General features: G+C 41.5%; 1 protein-coding gene across 2 annotated transcripts; it reads right to left on the bottom strand.

Moving 5' to 3' along the window:
* Nucleotides 1-12,036: 12,036 nt before the first annotated feature.
* LOC148430272 (uncharacterized) lies at nucleotides 12,037-25,601 on the bottom strand. Of its 2 annotated transcripts, none has more exons than XM_088466642.1 (7): nucleotides 25,568-25,601; nucleotides 21,034-21,182; nucleotides 19,409-19,600; nucleotides 19,143-19,218; nucleotides 18,924-19,021; nucleotides 18,276-18,771; nucleotides 12,037-15,564 (listed from the first exon to the last, which is right to left on the bottom strand). In XM_088466642.1, the coding sequence occupies exons 2-7, from the start codon at nucleotides 21,109-21,111 to the stop codon at nucleotides 14,822-14,824; spliced, it is 1,683 nt and encodes a 560-aa protein (XP_088322768.1). In that variant the 5' UTR covers nucleotides 21,112-21,182; nucleotides 25,568-25,601; the 3' UTR covers nucleotides 12,037-14,821. The 2 variants fall into 2 exon arrangements, with proteins under 2 accessions (XP_088322768.1, XP_088322769.1); XM_088466643.1 differs by having other exon boundaries at nucleotides 12,037-15,561.
* Between the last annotated feature and the right edge of the window lie 144 nt (nucleotides 25,602-25,745).

The following is a 25,745-nucleotide window of genomic DNA, read 5'->3' as shown; positions in this document are numbered from 1 at the left end:
CCATATTATCAGTCACATACAGGTCTTCTCCCTCTATATCTGCCTTATTATCGGTCACATACGTCTCTTCTCCATCTGTATCTTCTGCCTTAATATCAGCAAGATCTTCACTCTAAATGATCCATATAACAATAATGTCTGATTTAATTGAGACTAAACAGTATAATATCAGTGTATAAGACACACACAGCTTCTCTGCAGATCATATAGTGACAGTCACTTTGGTATATTGGTGAGACCCTAAATCCCACCTACCTGATGCTCCTGTGGGGTCCTGTGATTCTCCTCTGTAGAGTCCTGTGAATAAAGAGGATAGGGACATCTCTCTGGGGTATTTCTGTTACTGGGTCCATCTGTAGGAGACACACAGTGACTGAGTACATAGTATATATAGATGTGCCCTTACACATCTTTGCTGCAGTCGAGACAAAAATCCCCTTACGGAGCGCAAAGTCCCATGAGACACTGCTAGCGCCATGTGACTTTTTTGCAACTTTTTTTGCTGAAAATGCATTTAACTCACAATGCGATGTAAAAAGCAGATTAATTGACATGCAACACTTGTATATCTGTGTGCGACTGAGTCTTTGAATCTGTATACGAAGTGCTACAATGTGGTGGCCGCAGCTTTTTTCATTCCAAGTTCCGCTGTGCTTCATATACAGACATAGATGGAAACAGATATACAAGTGTCACATATCACATTAATCAGCACAGTCTGCTGGTGTGTACTAGTAGCACAGGACCTGGTGGCTCACTCACGCCAGGCAAGTCACACTGGGCCTGATTCAGACCCGCTTGCGAAAGCTATGCGCTCGCAAGCGGGTCGATGTTGGCCCAGTTGTTCCCATGGGAACGCCTACCGTCTAGGGCCGGCCCCACTGACATCACAAGTGATGTCAGTGGGAGTGCTTTTGGCTCTGTCAGAGCCAAAAGCACTCTTGGGCTTGCGGCAACGAGACCCTACTGCAAGGGTCTCGTCGCAAACCCGATGGTCTTGACCATCGAGACCATCTTCCTGGCCGCTCGCTAAAGCTGTGGGTGGTCACCCACAGCTATGTGAGTGACCAGGAGGCCGCTCTAAAATAAAGAGAAGGACGGCCCTGATTCAGAGCGAGCGCTCTGTCAGAGTGTCCGGCTCTGAATCAGGGCCACTGTGTGCTGTTATTTAGGTTAGATTTGAGGACACATCTGTATGAAAGATGGACAACTTTAGCAGAGTTGCATGGGACCAGAGTGAGCTGCCAGGCAAGCCACGCTGTGGCGTATTGAGGACAGATGTAAGACGACACATCTATAAGTGATTATCAGGTGATGTGTATATATAGGGGGCCCCCATACCTGCTCTCCCCTGTACAATAAATGCCAGTCTCCTCTTACCCAGTGATATGAGGGACTGGTGATTCTCCATCATCACGTCCTTGTACAGACCCCTGTATTCCTCTATATACTCCCCCTCCTGCATGGAGACATAGTGACATCCTGACACCTTATAGAAACCTGACACACACAATGATACAGTCATCACCCAGACACATCCCCTGGTGTTACTGTATAATGTCCCATTCCCAGCAGTCACCTCTCCAGTCATCACCCAGACACATCCCCTGGTGTTACTGTATAATGTCCCATTCCCAGCAGTCACCTCTCCAGTCATCACTCAGACACATCCCCTGGTGTTACTGTACAATGTCCCATTCCCAGCAGTCACCTCTCCAGTCATCACCCAGACACATCCCCTGGTGTTACTGTATAATGTCACATTCCCAGCAGTCACCTCTCCAGTCATCACCCAGACACATCCCCTGGTGTTACTGTACAATGTCCCATTCCCAGCAGTCACCTCTCCAGTCATCACCCAGACACATCCCCTGGTGTTACCGTATAATGTCCCATTCCCAGCAGTCACCTCTCCAGTCATCACCCAGACACATCCCCTGGTGTTACTGTATAATGTCCCATTCCCAGCAGTCACCTCTCCAGTCATCACCCAGACACATCCACTGGTGTTACTGTATAATGTCCCATTCCCAGCAGTCACCTCTCCAGTCATCACCCAGACACATCCCCTGGTGTTACTGTATAACGTCCCTTTCCCAGCAGTCACCTCTCCAGTCAGCAGCTGAATGATCTTGTTGGTGAGTTCCAGGATCTTCTGGTCATTGTCTCTCTCTAGTATCAGTGAGTGACGTTGAGGCACCATGATGGGGCTCTGGGTCCTGCTCAGTCCTCCTGACATACGGAGATGGCTGCTGGGTATCTCACACTCACCGGATGTCTTCTTCACTACTGTGTAATCCTGTGTATTTGGAAAATATCAATGAGAAGGTCAATTAAACTCCACCTAAATGAGACGGTTTATTCAGGTGATCAAATTGCATAGTATTCAAGTAGACTATTTTACAAAAAAAACATGTTATAACAATCTCCCATATATATGAAAATGTGGAGTATATAGTATCTCTTGCAGCCCCAAAAACTTTTTTGTAAGTGACAGAGAAAGAACAACATACTGATAACAATGTAATACATACCAACTCCAGTGAGAACTGTGGGATTAATACTATATCCGAGAACGACTCCCTGCTGCTCGGATATTACTATAGATATAAGTGATGTCACAGTGACACTCCCAGAACCTTTCACCTCCCCTGTCATGTTCCTGTATTATTACTATAGATATAAGTGATGTCACTGTGACACTCCCAGATTCCCTCACCCCCCCAGTCATGTCCCTGTATTATTACTATAGATATAAGTGATGTCACTGTGACACTCCCAGAACCTTTCACCTCCCCAGTCATGCCACTGTATTATTGCTATAGATATAAGTGATGTCACTGTGACACTCCCAGATCCCCTCACCTCCCCAGTCATTGTTCCTGTATTATTACTATAGATATAAGTGGTCACTGTGACATTTCCAGATTCCCATTCATGTCCCTGTATTATTACTATAGATATAAGTGATGTCACTGTGACACTCCCAGATCCCCTCACCTCCCCAGTCATGTCCCTGTATTATTACTATAGATATAAGTGATGTCACAGTAACACTCCCAGATCCCCTCACCTCCCCAGTCATTGTTCCTGTATTATTACTATAGATATGAGTGATATCACTGTGACACTACCAGATCCCCTCACCTCCCCAGTCATGTCCCTGTATTATTACTATAGATATAAGTGATGTTACTGTGACACTCCCAGATCCCCTCACCTCCCCAGTCATGTCATTGTATTATTACTATAGATATAAGTGATGTCACTGTGACACTCCCAGATCCCCTCACCTCCCCAGTCATTGTTCCTGTATTATTACTATAGATATGAGTGATATCACTGTGACACTCCCAGATCCCCTCACCTCCCCAGTCATGTCCCTGTATTATTACTATAGATATAAGTGATGTCACTGTGACACTCCCAGATCCCCTCACCTCCCCAGTCATGTCCCTGTATTATTACTATAGATATAAGTGATGTCACTGTGACACTCCCAGACCCTGTCACTTCCCCAGTTATGTCCCTGTATTATTACTATAGATAGAAGTGATGTCACAGTGACACTCCCAGATCCCCTCACCTCCCCAGTCATGTCCCTGTATTATTACTATAGATGAGTGATATCACTGTGACACTCCCAGATCCCCTCACCTCCCCAGTCATGTCCCTGTATTATTACTATAGATATAAGTGAAGTCACTCTGACATGCTCAGATTCGCTCACCTCCCCAGTCAGCAGGTAGATGATCTCCAGGGTGAGATTTAGTATCCTCTCAGTCATGTGACTCATCACTGCACAGAAATATAGGAATAAATATAATTATTAGAAGCTATGTATGTTGTGTGCACATATTACACAGTGCTTTACAGGGAATATTTAATCACATCTGTCCCTTCCCCATGGGAGTTTACAATCTACATTTCCTACCACATGGACAGCCCATACACACACACACCAGGGGTATTTATGAAAGAAGCCAACTAACCTACCAGTGTGGCTTTGGAGAATGGGAAGAAACCAGAGCACCTGGAAGAAATCAATGCAAACACGGAAACACTACAGAATCCACACATACAAGACCTTGGTTGGGAATTGAATTCACGACCACAGAGCAGAGTAGAAATGCTGTCCGCTACGCTATCATGTTGCCTATATAAATGTAAGAGTACACTGAGTGACCACTAAGTCCCCTCATTCCCAGAGCCATAGAGTCTAGGTCAGTGTTTCTCAGAAGTTCCTCTGCCCCAGCTTCATAGGGCTGCTCACTGACCACCACACGGCATTGCTGGAGGTCACACCAATGGTCCTCTCATGGCCAATAATCTTAATGCAGGGAAGCCACCTCGGTCCCGGAAGACCTACTATTTAATCTTTCATTTGTCCCTACTGTACCCTTCAATGAGTTTCAATGGGACATAGAGAAAAATACCCTACAGAGAAAACTTAAACTCAAAGAATTTTTTAAAGATTGTGATGGAAAACAAGGATCAAATTCCTTCTAAATTGAAAGCTGTGGGCCCCCGCTGCTCTTTTGAACCCCAATCAAACTCCAGCATCAAAACATACGTCAGAATCTTGGACCATGAGTTAGCGAGCACTGAAATCAAAAAAGTTCCGATTCACCCTAACCTCTCTGTCTTGGAACGCCAAGCACTGTTTGCATTGTAAAACAAAAAATTTTTATAATCCGCCCTGTGGACAAGGGCGGTGCTATAGTGCTGTAGGTCCTTACTGATTATTGATTAGAAGCTGAACGCCAACTTTCTGATAGAGATGTGTATTCTAAGCTTCCTGATGACCCTAGAGCATCATGCAAGAAAAAAATAATGACTATTCTTCAACAGGCTATGGACTTGCAATTGATCACAGCAAAACTTATAGAGTCATTAATTCCAGCTTTTCCAATAGTAACCCCTGTTTTAATGGATCCCTAAGATCCACAAAGGCATTGATCCTCCGCCCAGATGCCCCATAGTCTCGGCTAGGGGCTCGCTATTACAGCCCTGTGCAATTATTTGGATCATTTATTGCAGCCCCTTATTCAGAACGAACCTTCGTTCTTACTTGATACCACCAGCTTGCTGGAGAGAATTAAATCTATTGCTTGTGTACCGAAAACTTGTTGGCTTAAAGGAATTGCTGTAGTCTCTTTATATAATTAGATTCCTCATGATTTCAGTTTGGTATTTGTAAAAAAATTACTGGAATTGCTACTAACAACTTCTTTATCTATGATAAAAGCTTTTTCCTACAGACAAAGGGCTGCGCTATGGGTTCTAGCGCAGCCCCGGTCTATGCGAATATCGTAATGTTTGAAGTATAGCGATACACAGGTTGTTGAAAAGATATTTTCTTACTCTTGTTTCATTGATGATCTGCTCCTTTTTTGGAGTGGGGAAGGACATGAGTTCCAGCTATTCATGGAAAAACATAATAAAATCAATTAACCTATTAACATGAGTAGGCATGAAATAAATTTTCTAGATGTAAAAATAATTATTGATAACAACTCTATAATTACAACATTATACACAAAACCCACAGATAGAAATTTGCTGCTACAAGCGCAAAGCTGCCACCCCAGAAGTCTGATCCGGGGGCTCCCCTACTCACAAATGATTGGGGTGAGGCGTATCAATAGTGATCCTTTGAGAGCCAGCACTCAACTAAATGAGCTTATTGAAAGCTTTTATGCCAGAGGCTACTCATGAAAAGCCTTAGAGCAAACTAAAGAAAAAGTTATGGCGCTTAATAAGAGATCAACTTTTATCTAGGAAAGAGAAGAAAAATTCTTCTATTCCAAAATTTCCTTGGGTCAACAGGTTTAACACAGCGTCCCAAGTGATTAACCAAGTTTCTAAGAAACATTGGCCTATCATCGAATCAGACAGCAATTAACATCTTACTGGTGGCCAGCTTATTACAAGTTATTCACAAGGATGCAATTTGCGTGACCTCTTGGTAAAGACCGATATTTCTAAGTTGAATGAAAATACCTCAACTAGGTTCTTTACACATGCAAAAGTGGGTTGCATTAAATGCTCGTGTATCACATGTCAATATCATTGTAGGTGATTCGTTTTTGCATCCAGATCTCCATCAAGTACTTATTGAGCTGCAATACAAGTTATGTGGTTTATCGATTCATCTGCCCATGCGGCCTCACCTACATTGGTAAGACCGAAAGGAAATTTAAGAAGCGTATGGCGGGGCACCGTTCCGCCATACGTCAAGCCCTAGAATCAGGCACTAGTGAACAGCCGGTAGCTCGGCACTTTGCCATGTTTAAACATCCCTTGGCCAGCATACGCTACCATATGATTGACCATGTTCCCCCCCATTTGCGAGGAGTTGATCGAGCTTCAAATTTATTACAGTGTGAAGCACGTTGGATATCCCGTTTGGATGTGGTCCATCCTAGGGGCCTAAATTAAAGTATTTCATATGCTAGTGTTTTGTAACTTTAATCTGTCCTCATGGAGCCTTAGGTACAAAGGCACTATAAATTCATTTAGTAGCCCAACTGTGAGTTCTCCAATATCGCACTGATGTGTCAGCTTTTGTGACTTTGTGCGTATAATGGTAACATAAAGTTTATGTATTAGCTTCTCTGTGGGCTGTTTTCTTGATATTGGTCCAAGATGTCAGCTGTTAGGGGTCTCTTTAGCTTGTAGCGACTACAGTTACCATTACTTAGCCCCCAGCTGAGAGCCATGTGATTGGTGCAATAGGCAGTCATGTATGTGTATTGTGTTTCTTTATATGTCTTTTTATATGTACTCATTTTTGACCATTAGGAGTTACTTTAGTAACCATGGTGATGGTGTCACAGGTATGAGCGTCCTTTCTCACTGACAGCGTGATGACGTCATCCAACAGTGCCGCCGGGTGGGTACGCAGTCCCAGAGGCGAAGGGAACGGCTTCACGTGTGATGAGATGCCTGTATATAAGGTATGTTTGTGTACAGCTTTGTTATCTTGAAAAGTCTTTATTGAACTAAAACGTTGATATACCCCACCGCCTCTTCTCAGCTGTTGTTGTATGCTGTGAGTGCCGCACCTTCCGTTCTCTCTCTCTATACACACACACAGCACTGTGCCATGATGTATTTGTCTGACCACAAATGATACAGAAAATCACTATATACATCTCCCATCACACAGCTGGTCAGTGCTGAGGGGTTATTGGCCCTGGTTAGACCAGGCTTTATATCCTCTTTCTGTTACGTTATGTGTATTTCCTGACTTATTGCGCTATACGGATAACACCTCGGTCATTTCTTACTGACACTATTACAGGTTACACTTTATTATTAGTTGCTGTTAACTGTATAATGATAATGAAACACCAGAGCCTGCTCCACCTTGATAACGCCGGAATATATGACCGTACATATTCCTTCAGCAATTCACGAATATATGCATGCTTATGTCTTTCATTATTTTCATTGCAATTAAGAGTACATAGACATGACTCAGAATATATATTAGTTGTAAGTTGCAGAGGACCGACGTGTCGAATGGCCTCAGGCCTAGAGATGAGGTCTACCTTCTCTCTAAAGTAGGCAGGTGTGTGTCTGAAGCAACAGTTATTATTGTTTAATATTGTATGATCTAAAGGTATAAATGTTATTACAGAAATAGGTATAATTAGAACTGATCAAAACCATTTCTTCTCTAGCAAGACAGAATAATGGGTTAGTTGAGTATGAACAGACTAGGAGACAGTAGGTCTCAGATCCGTATAAAGAAGGAGGGAACTAATCAGGATAGCCTTGGCCTATATGCAGTCACCAGTATTTTGAGAACATAGAAAGGAGATTGTGGGTTTTGTTATGATTAAAACATATTATCAGTGAAATGTTTAGTGCGCATGAATATTGAATTAATTAATTAATATTCGTCATTTTAGAATATGTTAGTAGCAGAGAGGAAAAAGTATAAAAGATTGATCAAAAAGGGGAGGGGTGGGTCAGTCGGGCTGAGCAGGAGAGATCGTAGGTCGTGAGAGTCGCGGGGCGCTGGGCTGTAAGTATAAACAGGGCTGACTGTCACCTTGGGAGTCTATGCTGGGCATTGCCAATAATCATTTTGTTACTGTTGCTGAACTAATGATTTTCATGTTGTAAGTCTGCTTTGACAATAATACCATAATACATGTAGAATTAATTTGCTTTTTAAGTAAAACATTGTCATTTATTTTAAAGTTGGTATTGGTGTGAATTATTCCATTTCTTCTTATAATAAGTAAGGTTTAAAAATAATATCCAAAACACCTCGCGTTATCAATCATGGAGGCCCCAGTGAGATTACACAGGTTAACGCCCGCTGTATCGGTGATTGAGAGAGAGTGCACGGCAGTGAGTTATTTTGCTCATTAGATAATTTTTATTTTTAAAACGTGCAGTTTTCGTTTTTCCCTCTCCTTCAGACATTGATATGATGGTTAAGTTAATTGCGCTGTATTGATTGTTTTGCATTTGTTTTGTTTTGGTAGGATTTGTTTTCCAGAAATTTTAAATTGTATTTGAGTCATTTTTCCCAGAAATTAGGGGCAGTATTGTTGAGTTTTTTTGATGGTTGGTTTTGTGGTTATAAAAATTAAGTGTCAGCGGGGGGTTGGGACGAGAGGCATTTGGTGAGCTGGCTTTTCCCATTTTCCCCTGTAGTATGCCTTGCATAGAAGTGGAGTAGAGAGGCATAAATCTGGTTATGTGAATTGCGGGGTAATATTATAAACAAAGAAGAGAAGTCCACATGGCTAGATAGTGTAAAATTGATCTGCAGATATTTAAGAACAAGATAATATTGATGTAAAAGTGCTAAATGGAATAACGAGGGCAGGTGCACAAGGTATACGTATAGTCACATGTGTAACAGGGGCGCGGAACACTGATAACGAGGACAGGGGAGGCACCGGGTAACTGAGGTACAAATCTGTTAACGAGGTCAGATTGTACATGAGAGGTGTTGACCTGATAACGAAAGACAGGTAACACGAGGGTAGAGTTTTTTGGGTTTTCATTTTGACAGATTTGTCACAATTTTAAAGTGAAAGAAACAGTTAATCTCATTTGATTTTTAAAAGGCAACATTGTCTAGTACATGTATGGGACTGGAGTTGGTTCTTGTACGTTATAAGAGGGTAAGAGTAAGTGATTTGAGGGTGAAGAGGTGGATTGTAGCTTGATAAGCTACAGAGTATGGGGAGAATGGCGCGTGATGCACCTGGATGGTAATGGTTGTTTGAATGAAGGTGAGAAGGAATTGGTTTGGTGAAACGGAAAATTGTTCCAGGGTAGTTTACCATGAAATTGTAAAGGTATCCCACTAACAAAACTTGTACTTAAGAAAGAATTAAGTTTCTCATTGCAAGTGTAAAAGCTTATTTGAGGAGCTGGAAGAGTGTTCCCGTTTCAAGGTCATAGAGATTGGCTGCTTGAGGAAAAAAAATGCAGTTTTATTTTTGCAGCAGAGCGAGAGAAAGAAATTTTTTTTAATATGGCATCGAGTGAGTTGCCAAGAGTTAAGAGGGTAGTCATTTAAAAAAAATATATATATGTGATTAGGAATGACCAGTATGTATGCAGTTATGAAAGACAAGTACGGAGATGAGAGTGTGAGGTTTGTTGCAGGGTGGAGTGGGATGACTGAATGGACCTCTGGTCGTTTCCCCATGGCTGGCACATTTAACCAATCTGTTCTGGAAGCTTTGAAAGCAGCAATTATTTTGACTAGGTTGGTGAAGAATAGGGTTAGGTATTTGCAATGTCTGGCAATATGGCAATGGGAGGTGGAACAAGGTGGCAGTCAGCCAACAGCGCCCCCGGCTCTCACAGTTGGCCCAGCTGACCCCCCATTTTTTTATTTTGTTTTTTCCAAGATTTGAACCCCAGAGACTCCTGTCTCTGGTGATGACAATGCTGATTTTTTTTCAAGATTTGAACCCCAGAGGATCCTGTCTCTGGTGATGACAATGTTGATGTAACGCTTAAGCTTATTGCTTTCTCTATGCTTGCTTATTTTAATCAATAATACCAAGATTTGTATCTCATAGACTATTGTCTCTGAAGCTAACTTAAATGTCTAAGCTTACTGTTATAGTTATGCCTGTTTATTCTAATCAACAATTTGTTTATGACTATTCCCCAGAAGTGAACTGTTAGATCTGATTCAGCTGATACAATTGATGATTATTACTGATGTCCGTGTCCTTCCTGCAACTAATCTCACTATCATTAGCAGGTTCAGTGTGTCCTGGATACCTTATATTTATCTAACCATTTATTGTTTGTGAGGACTTCACAGTTCCCAGATGTTGTCACAGAAATCCTACATCATGTGCAGCATCATTCACAGCTAAGAAATTGTGCAGTTATTTATGTTTCCAGATATACTATAGTATCCTATGTGTTGTTGAAGGTGACAGAGGTACTTATTTTACAGGGAAGGTATTACAAGCAATATGTCAATATATGGGTTTATAAAAAAACAAAATTGAATGTGTAAACGCTAACATTGAGTACAAGTTAGATAAGGTGGGTATGGAGACTACCATGAGTTGACTGGGGGCTTTTACCTCTAGTTTTGTATAGCATCCACACCACTCCAAAGCGATCACTTAACCAGTGCCTTATGAGCTATTTTTTTTTTTGGAAAACTGCCTATCCTTATTGTAAGTCCAGCAACAGACTTGTCACTGTTATATGATTTAACTACGGACTATGTTATACAATTCTCACAGCATCTGAAGAAAAGCAAGGAAAGCTTATGAAGAGACTCCCAGAAGAACCTTGTCATGGAGTCCAGTCTGGAGACTATGTAATGGTGAGAAATTTCTTATGTTCTGGTTGTCTCATAGATTGATGGCAAGGCCCGTTCCAGGTTCTGCTAACAACCTCGATGTGGCTGAAAAGGACAATTGGATTCACAAAATCTCACTGCAAGAAGGTTGCCGACCTGGCGGTGAGGTCAGTTAAAGCCAAAGAAGATGCAGATAAAGACATTGACTGTGATTTAAATTTAATAAACTTATTTGATGATGGGCCTGATCAAAGTCACAGTTCAGGCCAAGATAAGGTTCACAGAATCGGGGACATTATTAGTAGTGTTCTGCGGGTTGTGAACAAAGAAAAGGAAAGATGGCTATTGGTGATCAAGTCTCTGTGTATCCATTGATTGGGAAAGTTATTTTTTTTTCACATTTTTAAATTTTTTATTTTTTTATAGTAAATAGGAGCTGAGAAGGACTGGTGACTGATGAGGACGGTGTGGAATGTTATCCTAGGGGTACTGCCGGGGTCATATTGGTAGACTCCACTCCTATTTTAAAACTCATGATCATAAGGGATATGGTTTTAATCACATTAAGAGTCATAAAAGACGCACACACTCATTTTACTACTGATACTCCCAGGTATAGGTACGCATCAGAGGATGGTCAAAAGACCAAGGGAAAAAAATTCTTAAACTGTTTGAAAAAGAAAATACATTATAGATAAATAAGGTCTCATACTGGTACTAGGTGCAAGATACATCTGATGAAGTATTGGAAAAAAGAGCCATTACTGTAAGACAAAGGTGTGAAGGGTTGTCTCACAATTCCAAGGTATATATGTAAATACTGTGGTTTAAATTCAGAAAAGGGGTATACAATGGTGCAAAGAAAGCACCTCTATACAAACTGACACTTCTTCCCTGAACACTTATCATGAGCTTATAGAAAGAACAATAAAGTTGATTGTTGGGTATGTAGTCACCATGTCATTCAGGGAATGTTGTGCTAATGTCTATCTCATTGCACTCAAATCAAACAGCATTTCACTCACTATGTGGAACTCTCACACTTGAACCTTATAATGTCACAGGTTCCCTACGTTTAAAATTAACAAGGTATCCAAGGTATGATCAGGACAACATCATGTCTATTAACAAAATGGTACAGGAGCTGAATGTATTTATTTGGGAACCTGTGTTTGTAACACAATCTTACAAGGAGGATCTTACTGAATCAAACTTGTTTGGGGATCTTTTAGAAATTATTAAATACACAAAAAACCTAATAAAAAATTATATGTGAGTGCATTAATAAACTGTGTAATAACAGAAGGAATGTTGGGGTACAATAAAACATACAGTCATCATATCGCAGAATGGAACAAGCAAGAAGAAAGCGTGGATGAAAAGGTGCCCGTTGTAATGTTCCTTATAATGCTTTTCTAACACATTGTCTAATAAACCATGACACTACCACGGGGGTTATATTATATGTGTGGGCATAAGGCTTATTGATGGTTACCGGTGAATTATTTTGAAAAGGGTCTTATAAGAACATTACTACCTGATGCAAAGGTAACACAACAGAAAATCTAAAAGAAACATATGAAATAATTACTGTGTAAGAATGGTAAATAGAAATACAAATGGTATATGGAAAAGTACAAGCACCTCTTTACACTCTCCCAAAGTTATAAGGTTGGTTTAGGATTTGGTGACATAATAACATTTGGTACATAGGGAATTAATAAACAATATCGCAGACATTGTGGTAAGAGAGTTTCAAGCAATAAAACACTGAATTAAAATGCAGCACACACTACCTTACAGCCGTAACTTTGGATATTGTGTCACATTACAAGCAGTATATGAGTTAAAGTGTTGTACATACATCACAAATTCTTCTGATGCAGAATAAATAAAATAAGGTTAAATGAAATTACTCAGGTTAAAATGAATTTGCTGAATAAACATGATGGTACGATTCCTGACAGTTGGTTCACCTGGTTGAACCCCAGCACGTGGTTCGCATGGGTTGAAAATTGGTTCGGCGGCATTATACACGCAATGGGAAGATAAATATTTTTTGTCATGATAATGTTGTTAATTTTCTATATATTAGTGAAAGGCTTCAAGAAGATTTTCCAATGCATTAAGAAGAAATCAGACGATGCCACCTATGAGAGATATGAACTTTTTTCGGAGTTATGACCCCTCAAATTTCATGAGGATGGAACTGATAACGCCGGAATATGTGACCGTACATATTCCTTCAGCAATTCACGAATATATGCATGCTTATGTCTTTCATTATTTTCATTGCAATTAAGAGTACATAGAAATGATTCAGAATATATATTAGTTGTAAGTTGCGGAGGACCGACATGTGTGGAATGGCCTCAGGCCTAGAGATGAGGTCTACCTTCTCTCTAAAGTAGGCAGATGTGTGTCTGAAGCAACAGTTATTATTGTTTAATATTGTATAATCTAAAGGTATAAATGTTATTACAGAAATAGGTATAAATTAGAACTGATCAAAACCATTTCTTCTCTAGCAAGACAGAATAATGGGTTAGTTGAGTATGAACAGACTAGGAGACAGTAGGTCTCAGATCTGGCTAAACAAGGAGGGAGCTAATCAGGATAGCCTTGGCCTATATGCGGTCACCAGTATTTTGAGAACATAGAAAGGAGATTGTGGGTTTTGTTATGATTAAAATATATAATTAGTGAAATGTTTAGTGCGCATGAATATTGAATTAATTAATTAATATTCGTCATTTTAGAATATGTTAGTAGCAGAGAGGAAAAAGTATAAAAGATTTATCAAAAAGGGGAGGGGTGGGTCAGTCGGGCTGAGCAGGAGAGATCGTAGGTCGTGAGAGTCGCGGGGCGCTGGGCTGTAAGTATAAACATGGCTGACTGTCACCTTGGGAGTCTATGCTCGGCATTGCCAATAATCATTTTGTTACTGCTGCTGAACTAATGATTTTCATGTTGTAAGTCTGCTTTGACAATAATACCATAATACATGTATAATTAATTTGCTTTTCAAGTAAAACATTGTCATTTATTTTAAAGTTGGTATTGGTGTGAATTATTCCATTTCTTCTTATAATAAGTAAGGTTTAAAAACAATATCCAAACCACCTCGCGTTATCAAACCGCACATGATCGGAATGGACCAATCATGTCAATCACTGCAGGGTGCCAGAATGAACTAGATAGGGAGTCTGGGTAATCACATCCACCTGGTCATGTAATATAAGCATGCACACATGACTGGAATGCACCAATCATGGAAATCTCTGTGGAAAAAAACAGTAAGATGCTTAGATGATTTGTTCCACCCAGTTGCATGGTAACCCACAATCACATGACTAGTTACATCAGTAACAAATGAGTAAGAGTTGACATGGTGAAGATATGCACGTCACTGGGATCTAGGTCACGTTATACATACGACATAATAATCCCATATTGTATAGTTCTAATGTTGATGATTGCAAAATCTTGCAATATTGTTCACTATATGATCACACCCACATGCCTAAATATACTAATAAGGATATATATATATGTATATATAATATACACATATACATATACACTTACACACACATATAGTTAAATAAAAAGGTAGAAAATTACATATGTGAAGTCATACGGAGGAGCATAACAAATATCTAGGTGGTCGGTAGGACCAAGTGAAGGGACTCTTGTCTATCTAGTCTAAAAGACCACAGATGTATCAGGTGATAGTGAGGAGTTTGTTTTTTTTAGTTTAAACCATCTGGGTGGTGCAAATTCAGTTAGAACATCCAGATCACCTCCTGACGGCACAGATGGCAAAATCTGTCACTGCCCCTAGGAGTCTTCATATTAAGTACTATACATTTTTATTGCATCTATATCAAGCCCTATTTAAATTATGTATTGTTGTTTAGGTTTCCCTAGTAGTGTACATCCCTTCTCTTTTTATATTAATGATACATCCCAATTATCTGCAGTGTTGCTACAACCTTGTTTTGTATCAGCTCATAGAAAAGCTTTTCTCTTGTGTGACTGCTGATGTCTAACAAGAGCAGATTTATGTGAAAAACATTTCCCACACTCAGAGCATGGAAATGGCCTCTCACCTGTGTGTTGTCTCTGATGTATAACAAGACCTGTTTTCCGTGTAAAACATTTCCCACACTCAGAACATGGAAATGGTTTCTCACCTGTGTGACTTCTCTGATGTCTAACAAGGTCTGACTTATGTGTATAACATTTTCCACACTCAGAACATGGAAATGTTTTCTCACCTGTGTGACTTCTCTGATGTGTAACAAGATGTGATTTCTGTGTAAAACATTTCCCACACTCAGAGCATGGAAATGGATTCTCCCCTGTGTGACTTCTCTGATGTGTAACAAGATTTGATTTTCGTGTAAAAAAAATTCCACACTCAGAACATGGAAATGGTTTTTCACCTGTGTGACTTCTCTGATGTCTAACAAGGTCTGACCTATGTGTAAAACATTTCCAGCACTCTGGGCATGGAAATATTTTATCAAGTGTATTAGCTGCACTATATGTAACAAACACTGAGGTATCAGGATAACAGTCCTTGCAATTAGAGGGATCAGATGATATATCTGTACTGTGATGTACTGGATGTATATTTAGTGTAACAGGATTATCTCCTGGAGATTCCTGTGTGATGTTATATTCTGTTTTAATATCTGTAGACAAGACGAGATCTTCCTCCAAGTCATTCCTGCTTGTGTGTCCATCTGCTGGAAATACAATAACTGTATTATTATTACTCACACCTCTTTATACAGCGCAGAAATACTGAGAAGCACTTTACAGAGAATATTTAGTAATTCACATGGGGCCATGCCCTAGTGGAGCTTACAAACTATATTCCCTACCATATGTACACATATACACACACACTAGTGTTAATTTGTATCAGAAGCTAATCAACCTACCACTATAATTTTGGAGGGTTGGAGGAAACACATACAAACTCCAAACATTCCATATTGGTTTAAATTAATAGATCCAGCCCCAGGGACAGGCAGATGGCATATCACCAATGTATATCTCCCCCCAAATGCAGACTTTGCTGGGCAACATTCCCTAGCCATTATCACAGAGCAGGAAGCCTCATTAGCCAGTGACGTTGGTGAGCCACAAAATCCATCTAGACCGCCCTCACAGATGCACATGGTAATTAGCCCACAAGTTTCCCAACAAATGCGTCCACACTACACAAAGTTCTCCAGGTGGATATATATGTAGCAAAAGCAGTTTCTATATGGTCCTCTGGTCATTCTCAGGGAGAGTAGCCCCAACAGACTCATGCTACTAAATTAGGGTAATGAGTCACTGTATATAACCGCTGAGAGGGAAGGATAGCGATAGGACAGAGCTACATAGAATGATGGTAGCACAGAGCAGGGGAGGCAGCAGGATAGGGTAGGGGAATGTCGCAGGGCACAGATGGGCAACAGCAGGAGGAGGAAGTAGGCAGAAGGACAGAGCTGGATACAGAGACTGGTCAGCAGATAAAGCGCAAAAGTACAGATCATCCAAGCGCAGAGACTGGAGGAAGCCATTGTTGAATGACCGGAGTGTCGTTATAGCTCTGTGTGTGTGAGGTCAAGTTCGTGTGACGTTTGCGTTGTCTAATATAGAGCATATTTGGGCTGGTAACACACAGTAATATGATGTAAGGGGGAGAGCAGGAGTATAATAAGGGCTGATGGATCCTGATGTATAAGATAAACCACAGAGTGTGGGGAGGAGACTGGTCAGATCTCTATGCCGGTAACACACAGTGACATGATGTGAGGGGGAGAGCAGGAGTATAATAGGGGCTGATGGCTCCTGATGTATGAGATACACCAGAGAGTGTGGGGAGGAGACTGGTCAGATTTCTGGGGGGAGTCAGTATGATTTACCGCTGACTCCTGGCTGGCGGTTCAAATTCCGACAGCGGCTGCCCGAACAGGATGAAAATCCCGATCGTCCCCAGGTAAGTACTAACATATTCTACCCCCTAACCCTCCTTTAGGGTGCCTAACCCTAACCCCCCCCAAATGCCTAACCCTTATCCCCCCTCTAAGTGCCTAAACCTAACCCCACCTACCCTGTTGCCTAAAATTAAGTCCCCCGGGGGTTCGCCTAACTCTAACCTCCCCTGGGGGTGCCTAACCCTCCCTCCCCCTAGCTTAACCCTAACCTCCTGGGGGGGTGCCTAACCCTAAGTCACCCCCGGGAGCCCTAAACCTAACCCTCCCCCCAGCGGCTATCCGCAGTGGTGCCCGGCATCCCTTCGTTCGGGAAGGCCGGGCGCCGGTCATCTGGCGTCGGTAAAATGACAGGCGTCTAGATTTAGACTCCTGTCATTTAACCCTCGATGGGATTAAGCAGTCGGGAACCCGGCTGTCGGGACTAGGTCTGCCGGCTTCCCGACTGCATACCCTTTGGGCTGGTAACACACAGTGACATGATGGAAGGGGAGAGCAGGAGTATAATTTGGGCTGATGGCTCCTGATGTATGAGATACACCAGAGAGTGTGGAGAGGAGACTGGTCAGATCTCTGGGCTGGTAACACACAGTGACATGATGTGAGGGGGAGAGCAGGAGTATAATAGGGGCTGATGGCTCCTGATGTATGATATACACCAGAGAGTGTGGGGAGGAGACTGGTCAGATCTCTGGGCTGGTAACACACAGTGACATGATGTGAGGGGGAGAGCAGGAGTATATTAGGGGCTGATGGCTCCTGATGTATGAGATACACCAGACAGTGTGTGGAGGAGACTGGTCAGCTCTCTGAGATGGTAACACACAGTGACATGATGTGAGGGGGAGAGCAGGAGTATAATAGGGGCTGATGGCTCCTGATGTATGAGATACACTAGAGAGTGTGGGAAGGAGACTGGTCAGATCTCTGGGCTGGTAACACACAGTGACATGATGTGAGGGGGAGAGCAGGAGCATAATAGGGGCTAATGGCTCATGATGTATGAGATACACCAGACAGTGTGTGGAGGAGACTGGTCAGCTCTCTGGGATGGTAACACACAGTGACATGATGTGAGCGAGAGATCATGAGTATAATAGGGGCTGATGGCTCCTGATGTATGACATACACCAGAGAGTATGGGGATGAGACTGGTCAGATATCTGGGCTGGTAACACACAATGACATGATGTGAGGGGGAAAGCAGGAGTATAATAGGGGCTGATGTCTCCTGATGTATGAGATACACCAGAGAGTGTGGAGAGTAGACTGGTCAGATCTCTGGGCTAGTAACACACAGTGACATGATGTGAGGGGGAGAGCAGTATAATAGGGACTGACGGCTCCTGACTTCACACTGGGAAGATACATTCCTCTCATTAGTTTGTACTGACAGAGGAGAATGTAGCAGTGACTGAGAAAGTAGAATACAGTATGTGACTATTTTCTGTAATGTGTTTATTACTCACGTGTGCTGATATCTGTAGGTATTTCCTCCTCTGTAAACTGCTGATCACCCATAATATACTTTTCTTCTTCCACCTCTATATCCTCTGCCTTAATATCAGTCACATACGTCTCTTCTTCTCCCTCTATATCTTCTGCCTTCATATCAGTCACATACGTCTCTTCTTCTCCCTCTATATCTTCCGCCTTCATATCAGTCACATACGTCTCTTCTTCTCCCTCTGTATCTTCTGCCATAATATCAGTCACATACGTCTCTGATTCTCCCTCTCTATCTTCTGCCTTATTATCAGTCACATACGTCTCTTCTTCTCCCTCTATATCTTCCGCCTTCATATCAGTCACATACGTCTCTTCTTCTCCCTCTGTATCTTCTGCCATAATATCAGTCACATACGTCTCTGATTCTCCCTCTATATCTTCTGCCTTATTATCAGTCACATATGTCTTTTCTTCTCCATCTATATAATTTATCTTAATATTAATCAGATCTTCACCCTAAATCAGATAATAAAAAATTGCATAAAGTCTGATGTCATTATTTGAGAGTATACAGTATAATATCGGTGAATAAAACACACACAGCTGCTCTACAGATCATATAGTGACAGTCTCTATAGTATATTGGTGAGACCAAAAATCTCAGCTACCTGATGCTCAGGTGGAATCTTGTGATTCTTCTCTGTACAATCCTGAAAATAAAGAGGATGGGGACATCTATCTGGGGTATTTCTGTTACTGGGTCCATCTGTAGGGGACAAACAGTGACTGAGTACATTGTATATATGTGATTATCAGATGATGTATATATATATAAGAGGCCCCCATACCTGCTCTCCCCTGTACAATAAATGACAGTCTCCTCTTACCCAGTAATGTGAGGGGCTGGTGCTTCTCCATCATCACGTCCTTGTATAGATCATTGTGTTCCTCTATATACTCCTCCTGCATGGAAACATAGACGGTGAAATCCTGACACCTTATAGGAACCTGACACACACAATGTTACATTCATCACCCAGACACATCCCCTGGTGTTACTGTATAGTGTCCCATTCCCAGCAGTCACCTCTCCCAGTCATCACCCAAACACATCCCCCGGTGTTACTGTATAATGTCCCATTCCAGCAGTCACCTCTCCAGTTAGCAGCTGCATGTTCTTGTTGGTGAGTTCCAGGATCTTCTGGTCATTGTGTCTCTCATGTGTCAGTGAGTGAGGTGGAGGCACCATGATGGGGGTCTGGGTCTTGCTGAGTCCTCCTGACACAGGGGGATGGCTGCTGGGTATCTCACACTCACCAGATGTCTTCTTCACTACTGTGTAATCCTGTTTATTGGGGGAGACAACAATGAGATGGTCAATTAAGCTCCACTTAAATGGGGGTGTTTATTCAGGTGATAACTTTGCATAATATACAAGAAGACTATTTCACAATAAAAAGTCTTGTAACAGTCTCCTATATATAGGAAAATGTAGAATATATAGTATCTCCTGTAGCTTTGACATCTGTGTGTCAGTGAAAAAAATTAAATAACATACTGCGAGCAATGTGCTAAATCCCAACTCCAGGGAGGATTGTGGGACTGATACTAATATCTGAGAGTGGCTAACTGCTGCTAGGGTATTACTATAGATATATGTGATGTTACTGTGACACTCCCAGATCCCTGTTACCTCCAGAGTAATGTCCCTGTATTATTACTATAGGTATAAGTGATGTCACGGTGACACTCCCAAAACCCCTCACCTTCCCAGTTATGTCCCTGTATTATTACTATAGATATAAGTGATGTGACTGTGACACTCCCAGATCCCCTCACCTCCACAGTCAAGTCCCTGTATTATTACTATAGATATAAGTGATGTCACTGTGACACTCCCAGATCCCCTCACCTCCCCAGTCATGTCCCTATATTATTACTATAGATATAAGTGATGTCACTGTGACACTCCCAAATCCCCTTACCTCCCCAGTCATGTCCCTGTATTATTACTATAGATATAAATGATGTCACTGTGACACTCCCAGATCCCCTCACCTCCCCAGTCATGTCCCTGTAATATTACTGTAGATATGTCATGTCACTGTGACACTCAAAGATCCTTTCACCTCCCCAGTCATGTCACTGCAATATTACTGTAGATATGTCATGTCACTGTGACACTCCCAGATCCCCTCACCTCCCCAGTCATGTCCCTGTATTATTACTACAGATATAAGTGATGTCACTGTGACACTCCCAGATCCCCTCACCTCCCCAGTCATGTCCCTGTAATATTACTATAGATATAAATGACGTCACTGTGACTCTCCCAGATCCTCTCACCTCCCCAGTCATGTCCCTGTAATATTACTGTAGATATGTCATGTCACTGTGACACTCCCAGATCCCCTCACCTCTCCAGTCATGTTCCAGTATTATTACTATAGATAGAAGTGATGTCACTGTGACACCCCCAGATCCTCTCACCTCCCCAGTCATGTCCCTGTATTATTACTATAGATATAAGTGATGTCACTGTGACACTCCCAGATCCCCTCACCTCCCCAGTCATGTCCCTGTAATATTACTGTAGATATGTCATGTCACTGTGACACTCCCAGATCCTTTCACCTCCCCAGTCATGTCCCTGTAATATTACTGTAGATATGTCATGTCACTGTGACACTCCCAGATCCCCTCACCTCCCCAGTCATGTTCCTGTATTATTACTATAGATAGAAGTGACGTCTGTGTGATAGCCCCAGGCCCTCTCACCTCCCCAGTTAGCACGTAGATGATCTCCAGGGTGAGCTGTAAGAGCCTTTCAGTACGGTGACTGCCGTTCTTGTCCATCCTCAGTGAATCAGTGAGAATACAGAACGTGTGATGTGTAATAAAACTCTGGTTCCTCAGAGAAGGACTTTCTAGAAAGAAATAGAATAAATATAACAGACATCACAGAGAACACATGTAACACAGTCAGACATGTAACATTGAGTGATCAGTAAGTCTCCCCTTCCCCCCCAGTCATAGAGCCCTGGTCAGTGTCTGTCAGAGGTTCCTGTGTACCAGCTCCATAAGACTCCTCAGGGGCTGTCATACAATGCTGTACTGCATAAGGTTACACCAATGCTCCTCTCCTGGCTGGGGGCCTTATTCCTCCAAGAGACATATATCAAAATCTCTTTGCGCCACTAGAAATAAGTTACATCGGTGTTAGGACACTGGCCCTTATTTTGTATCTGACATTGTCTCCTCACATACAGGAGTTAATATTACTCCACTTTTTATCACCTGCCTCACAGACTATTTATTCCTGCCCCTGACCATGCCCCCTGCTGGTCATTGATTGTTTTCCCTGGATTGTATTCCACGGCCTGAACTTGATATCCAGTCTATTGGACTTCAGCAAACTGCAGCTCCACTGCTGTCCATGAGTCTGTCTCATCTACTCTGCAGCTTTATACCTTTGCTTGTATCCATTCTGTATACCTCCAGCCCATAATCTGTGCAGCTAAAGCCAGCTGGGCCTCTGCAAGCTGTCCCTCCTATTGCTGCATGTTAATCTGCCTCATCGATTACAGAGTGCACCATTGTTTTTGTAATTTGCCTGGATTATGTTTTTGTTTCAATAACATTTTATATTTCACTATGCTCCTGACTACACACCTGTCATTATAAGTATCCAGTTACATAACATTTGTCACACCGGAGGGTTGGTTTGGGTTGGAACAGGTGTGGGAGGTTAAAGAAGAGATTTAAGAGATGTGGATGAACTTATGTGGCTTGAGCCACAACTTCCTCAAGTATAGATGTGAGGAGGTAGAGATACGGCAGTGGATGATGGGCCCGAAGGTGAGAACAGGAATAGAAAGTCTTTATTGAACACGAGGTTGCAATGGAACTGGACATAAAATACTGAAGGAATGGGCAGACTCGGATTGGGACCGATGATGCTGATTGAGAGCTGGATTGTTTTGAGACTGATGTTGATGAATTGAAGAACTTGATAGATTTGAATCCGATGTTGATGAACTTGATCGATTTTGGACCGATGTCGAAGAATTCGAAGAACTTAATTGATATGAGTCCGATATTAATGATTTGAAGAAGCGTCATTCCACACCAGTTTAACCTGGTGTGTCCACCACCCAACTCAGAATTTCCATAAAAATTTTTAGTTGACAGATAATGTAAAAAAAAAAACTATTTCTGCCAAATATCTCAACTGTCTGACTTTTCCAAAATATAGATTTTTCAATTTATTAAACTATTTACTAATGTCTATTTATTTATTCACTTTATTTGAAGTATCACAGGTGTTTATTAAGGAATCACCATGAAATTTGGACCTCTAAGGTAACTTTTTCTCAGAATCTAAAAAGCCAAACTAAATTACTTTATCTGTCTTACGTTTCGAGTTACAGGACAGATTAAAGATTTTGGAACAGAATTAAAAACACAAGGTTAAAGCAACATTAGATATCTCAATTTTATTTAGGTGCTTAAGAAAGGTTAACATTACTACCACAAAAAAAAAATCAGCATGGTACTCTGTTTTATAGTGGAGAGAAAAAAAGTATGAAATTGACATTTGATTACTGTTGTACAGCATCCATAATTAACATAAGAAACCTAGAAATGTAAAAACGTAAACATAACTGAAGCTGAGTCAACAATAACATTATTTTCCCCTTGTTTGGAACCTGTTGTAATGGTCACGTGTCAGCAGACAGTGTATATTGTCTTCCAGTAATTCCCAAAAAATGGGTATATCTAATGTTGATTTAACCTTGCATTTTTAATTCTGTTCCAAAATCTTGAAATTTTGTTGCAATTCGAAAAGTAAGGCAGATAAAGTAATTTGGTTACCTTAAGCCTCCAAATTTCATGGAGATTCCTTAATAAACAGCCATGATACTTGAAATAAACTGAATAAATAAGTCGCGATTAGTAATAGTTTAATAAATTGAAAAATCAATGTTTTGGAAATTAACGATTACATCCGCTCTGATGACATTTTTTTTTTTTTTTAATCTGAGAAGAGTGGCGGACAATTAATTTGTTTTGGGGGAACTGATATGGAATGACCCTTTATGAACCCCTCTCCCCTAAATAATAAAAATACAGCATATCAGTGAGTGCCAGCAGCTGTTTAATTCCCCCTCATACAACACTGTAGTCCTCTACCCCCTATATAATAATACCACATATATAACTGTGTGCTGTTTTATTCCCCCTCATTTATCACCGAACAGTCCCCTCTCCCTTACATAATAATACCACATATCAGTGTGTGCTGGGAGCTGTGTTATTCTCCCTCATATATCACTGTACGGTTCCCTCTCTCCCCTATATAATAATAATACCACATATCAGTGTGTGCTGGGAGCTGTGTTATTCCCCCTCATATATCACTGTACAGTCCCCTCCCCCTATATAATAATAATATCACATATCAGTGTGTGCTGGGATCTGTGTTATTCCCCCTCATATACCACTGTACGGTCCCCTCCCCCTATATAATAATAATATCACAAATCAGTGTGTGCTGGGAGCTGTGCTATTCCCCCTCATATATCACTGTACAGTCCCCTCTCCCTTATATAAGAATACCACATATCAGTGTGTGCTGGGAGCTGTGTTATTCTCCTTCATATATCACTATACAGTCCCCTCCCCCTATATAATAATATCACATATCAGTGTGTGCTGGGATCTGTGTTATTGCCCCTCACATATCACTGTACAGTCCCCTCTCCCCTATATAATAATAATACCACATATCAGTGTGTGCTGGGATCTGTGTTATTCCCCCTCATATACCACTGTACGGTCCCCTCTCCCTTATATAATAATACCACATATCAGTGTGTGCTGGAAGCTGTGTTATTCCCCCTCATATATCACTGTACAGTCCCCTCTCCCCTATATAATGATAAAACCACATATCAGTGTGTGCTGGGAGCTGTGTTATTCATCCTCATATATCACTGTACAGTCCCCTCTCCCCTATATAATAATAATACCACATATCAGTGTGTGCTGGGAGCTGTGTTATTCCCCCTCATATATCACTGTACGGTCCCCTCTCCCCTATATAATAATACCACATATCAGTGTGTGCTGGGAGCTGTGTTATTCCCCCTCATATATCACTGTACATTCCCCTATCTCCTATATAATAATAATACCACATATCAGTGTGTGCTGGGAGCTGTGTTATCCCCCCTCATATATCACTGTACAGTCCCCTCTCCCCCTATATAATAATAATACCACATATCACTGTGTGCTCGGAGCTGTGTTATTCCCCATCATATATCACTGTACAGTCCCCTCCCCCTATATAATAATAATACCACATATCAGTGTGTGCTGGGAGCTGTGTTATTCCCCCTAATATATCACTCTACGGATCCCTCTCTCCCCTATATAATAATAATACCACATATCAGTGTGTGCTGGGAGCTGTGTTATTCCCCCTCATATATCACTGTACAGTCCCTTCTCCCCTATATAATAATAATACCACATATCAGTGTGTGCTGGGAGCTGTGTTATTCCCCCTCATATATCACTGTACAGTCCCCTCTCCATTATATATTAATAATAATACCACATATCAGTGTGTGCTGGGAGCTGTGTTATTGCCCCTCATATATCACTGTACAGTCCCCTCCCCCTATATAATAATAATATCACATATCAGTGTGTGCTGGGAGCTGTGTTATTCCCCCTCATATATCACTGTACAGTCCCCTCCCCCTATATAATAATAATACCACATATCAGTGTGTGCTGGGAGCTGTGTTATTCCCCCTCATATATCACTGTACGGTCCCCTACCCCCTATATAATAATACCACATAGTGTGTGCTGGGAGCTGTGTTATTCCCCCTCATATATCACTGTACGGTCCCCTACCCCCTATATAATAATACCACATAGTGTGTGCTGGGAGCTGTGTTATTCCCCCTCATATATCACTGTACAGTCCCCTCTCCCCTATATAATAATAATAATACCACATATCAGTGTGTGCTGGGAGCTGTGTTATTCCCCCTCATATATCACTGTACAGTCCCCTCCCCCCTATATAATAATAATAATACCACATATCAGTGTGTGCTGGGAGCTGTGTTATCCCCCCTCATATATCACTGTACAGTCCCCTCTCCCCCTATATAATAATAATACCACATATCAGTGTGTGGTGGGAGCTGTGTTATTCCCCCTCATATATCACTGTACAGTCCCCTCTCCCCTATATAATAATAATATAATTAATATATACAGGAGACGTTACCTGGCTCTGGCTGTCAGGAATGTCTATAACAAAATGGCAGCTAAAGCCCCTGTGGCCCCGCCCCCTCTGCTCTGTGACTGGGAGACTATAACAATATGGCCGCCGGTCACCGTACATGAGGACACCATTAGACTATACTCATGTTACTCTAGTGATGAAGCTGTGAGCGGCAGTTGCC

The sequence above is a fragment of the Taudactylus pleione genome, unplaced genomic scaffold (genome assembly GCF_031769625.1).
Source record: "Taudactylus pleione unplaced genomic scaffold, aTauple2 ptg004168l, whole genome shotgun sequence".
Lineage (NCBI taxonomy): Eukaryota > Metazoa > Chordata > Amphibia > Anura > Myobatrachidae > Taudactylus > Taudactylus pleione.
The sequence above is the reverse complement of the archived record's forward strand: the minus strand, read 5'-3'. Positions and strand labels throughout refer to the sequence as shown.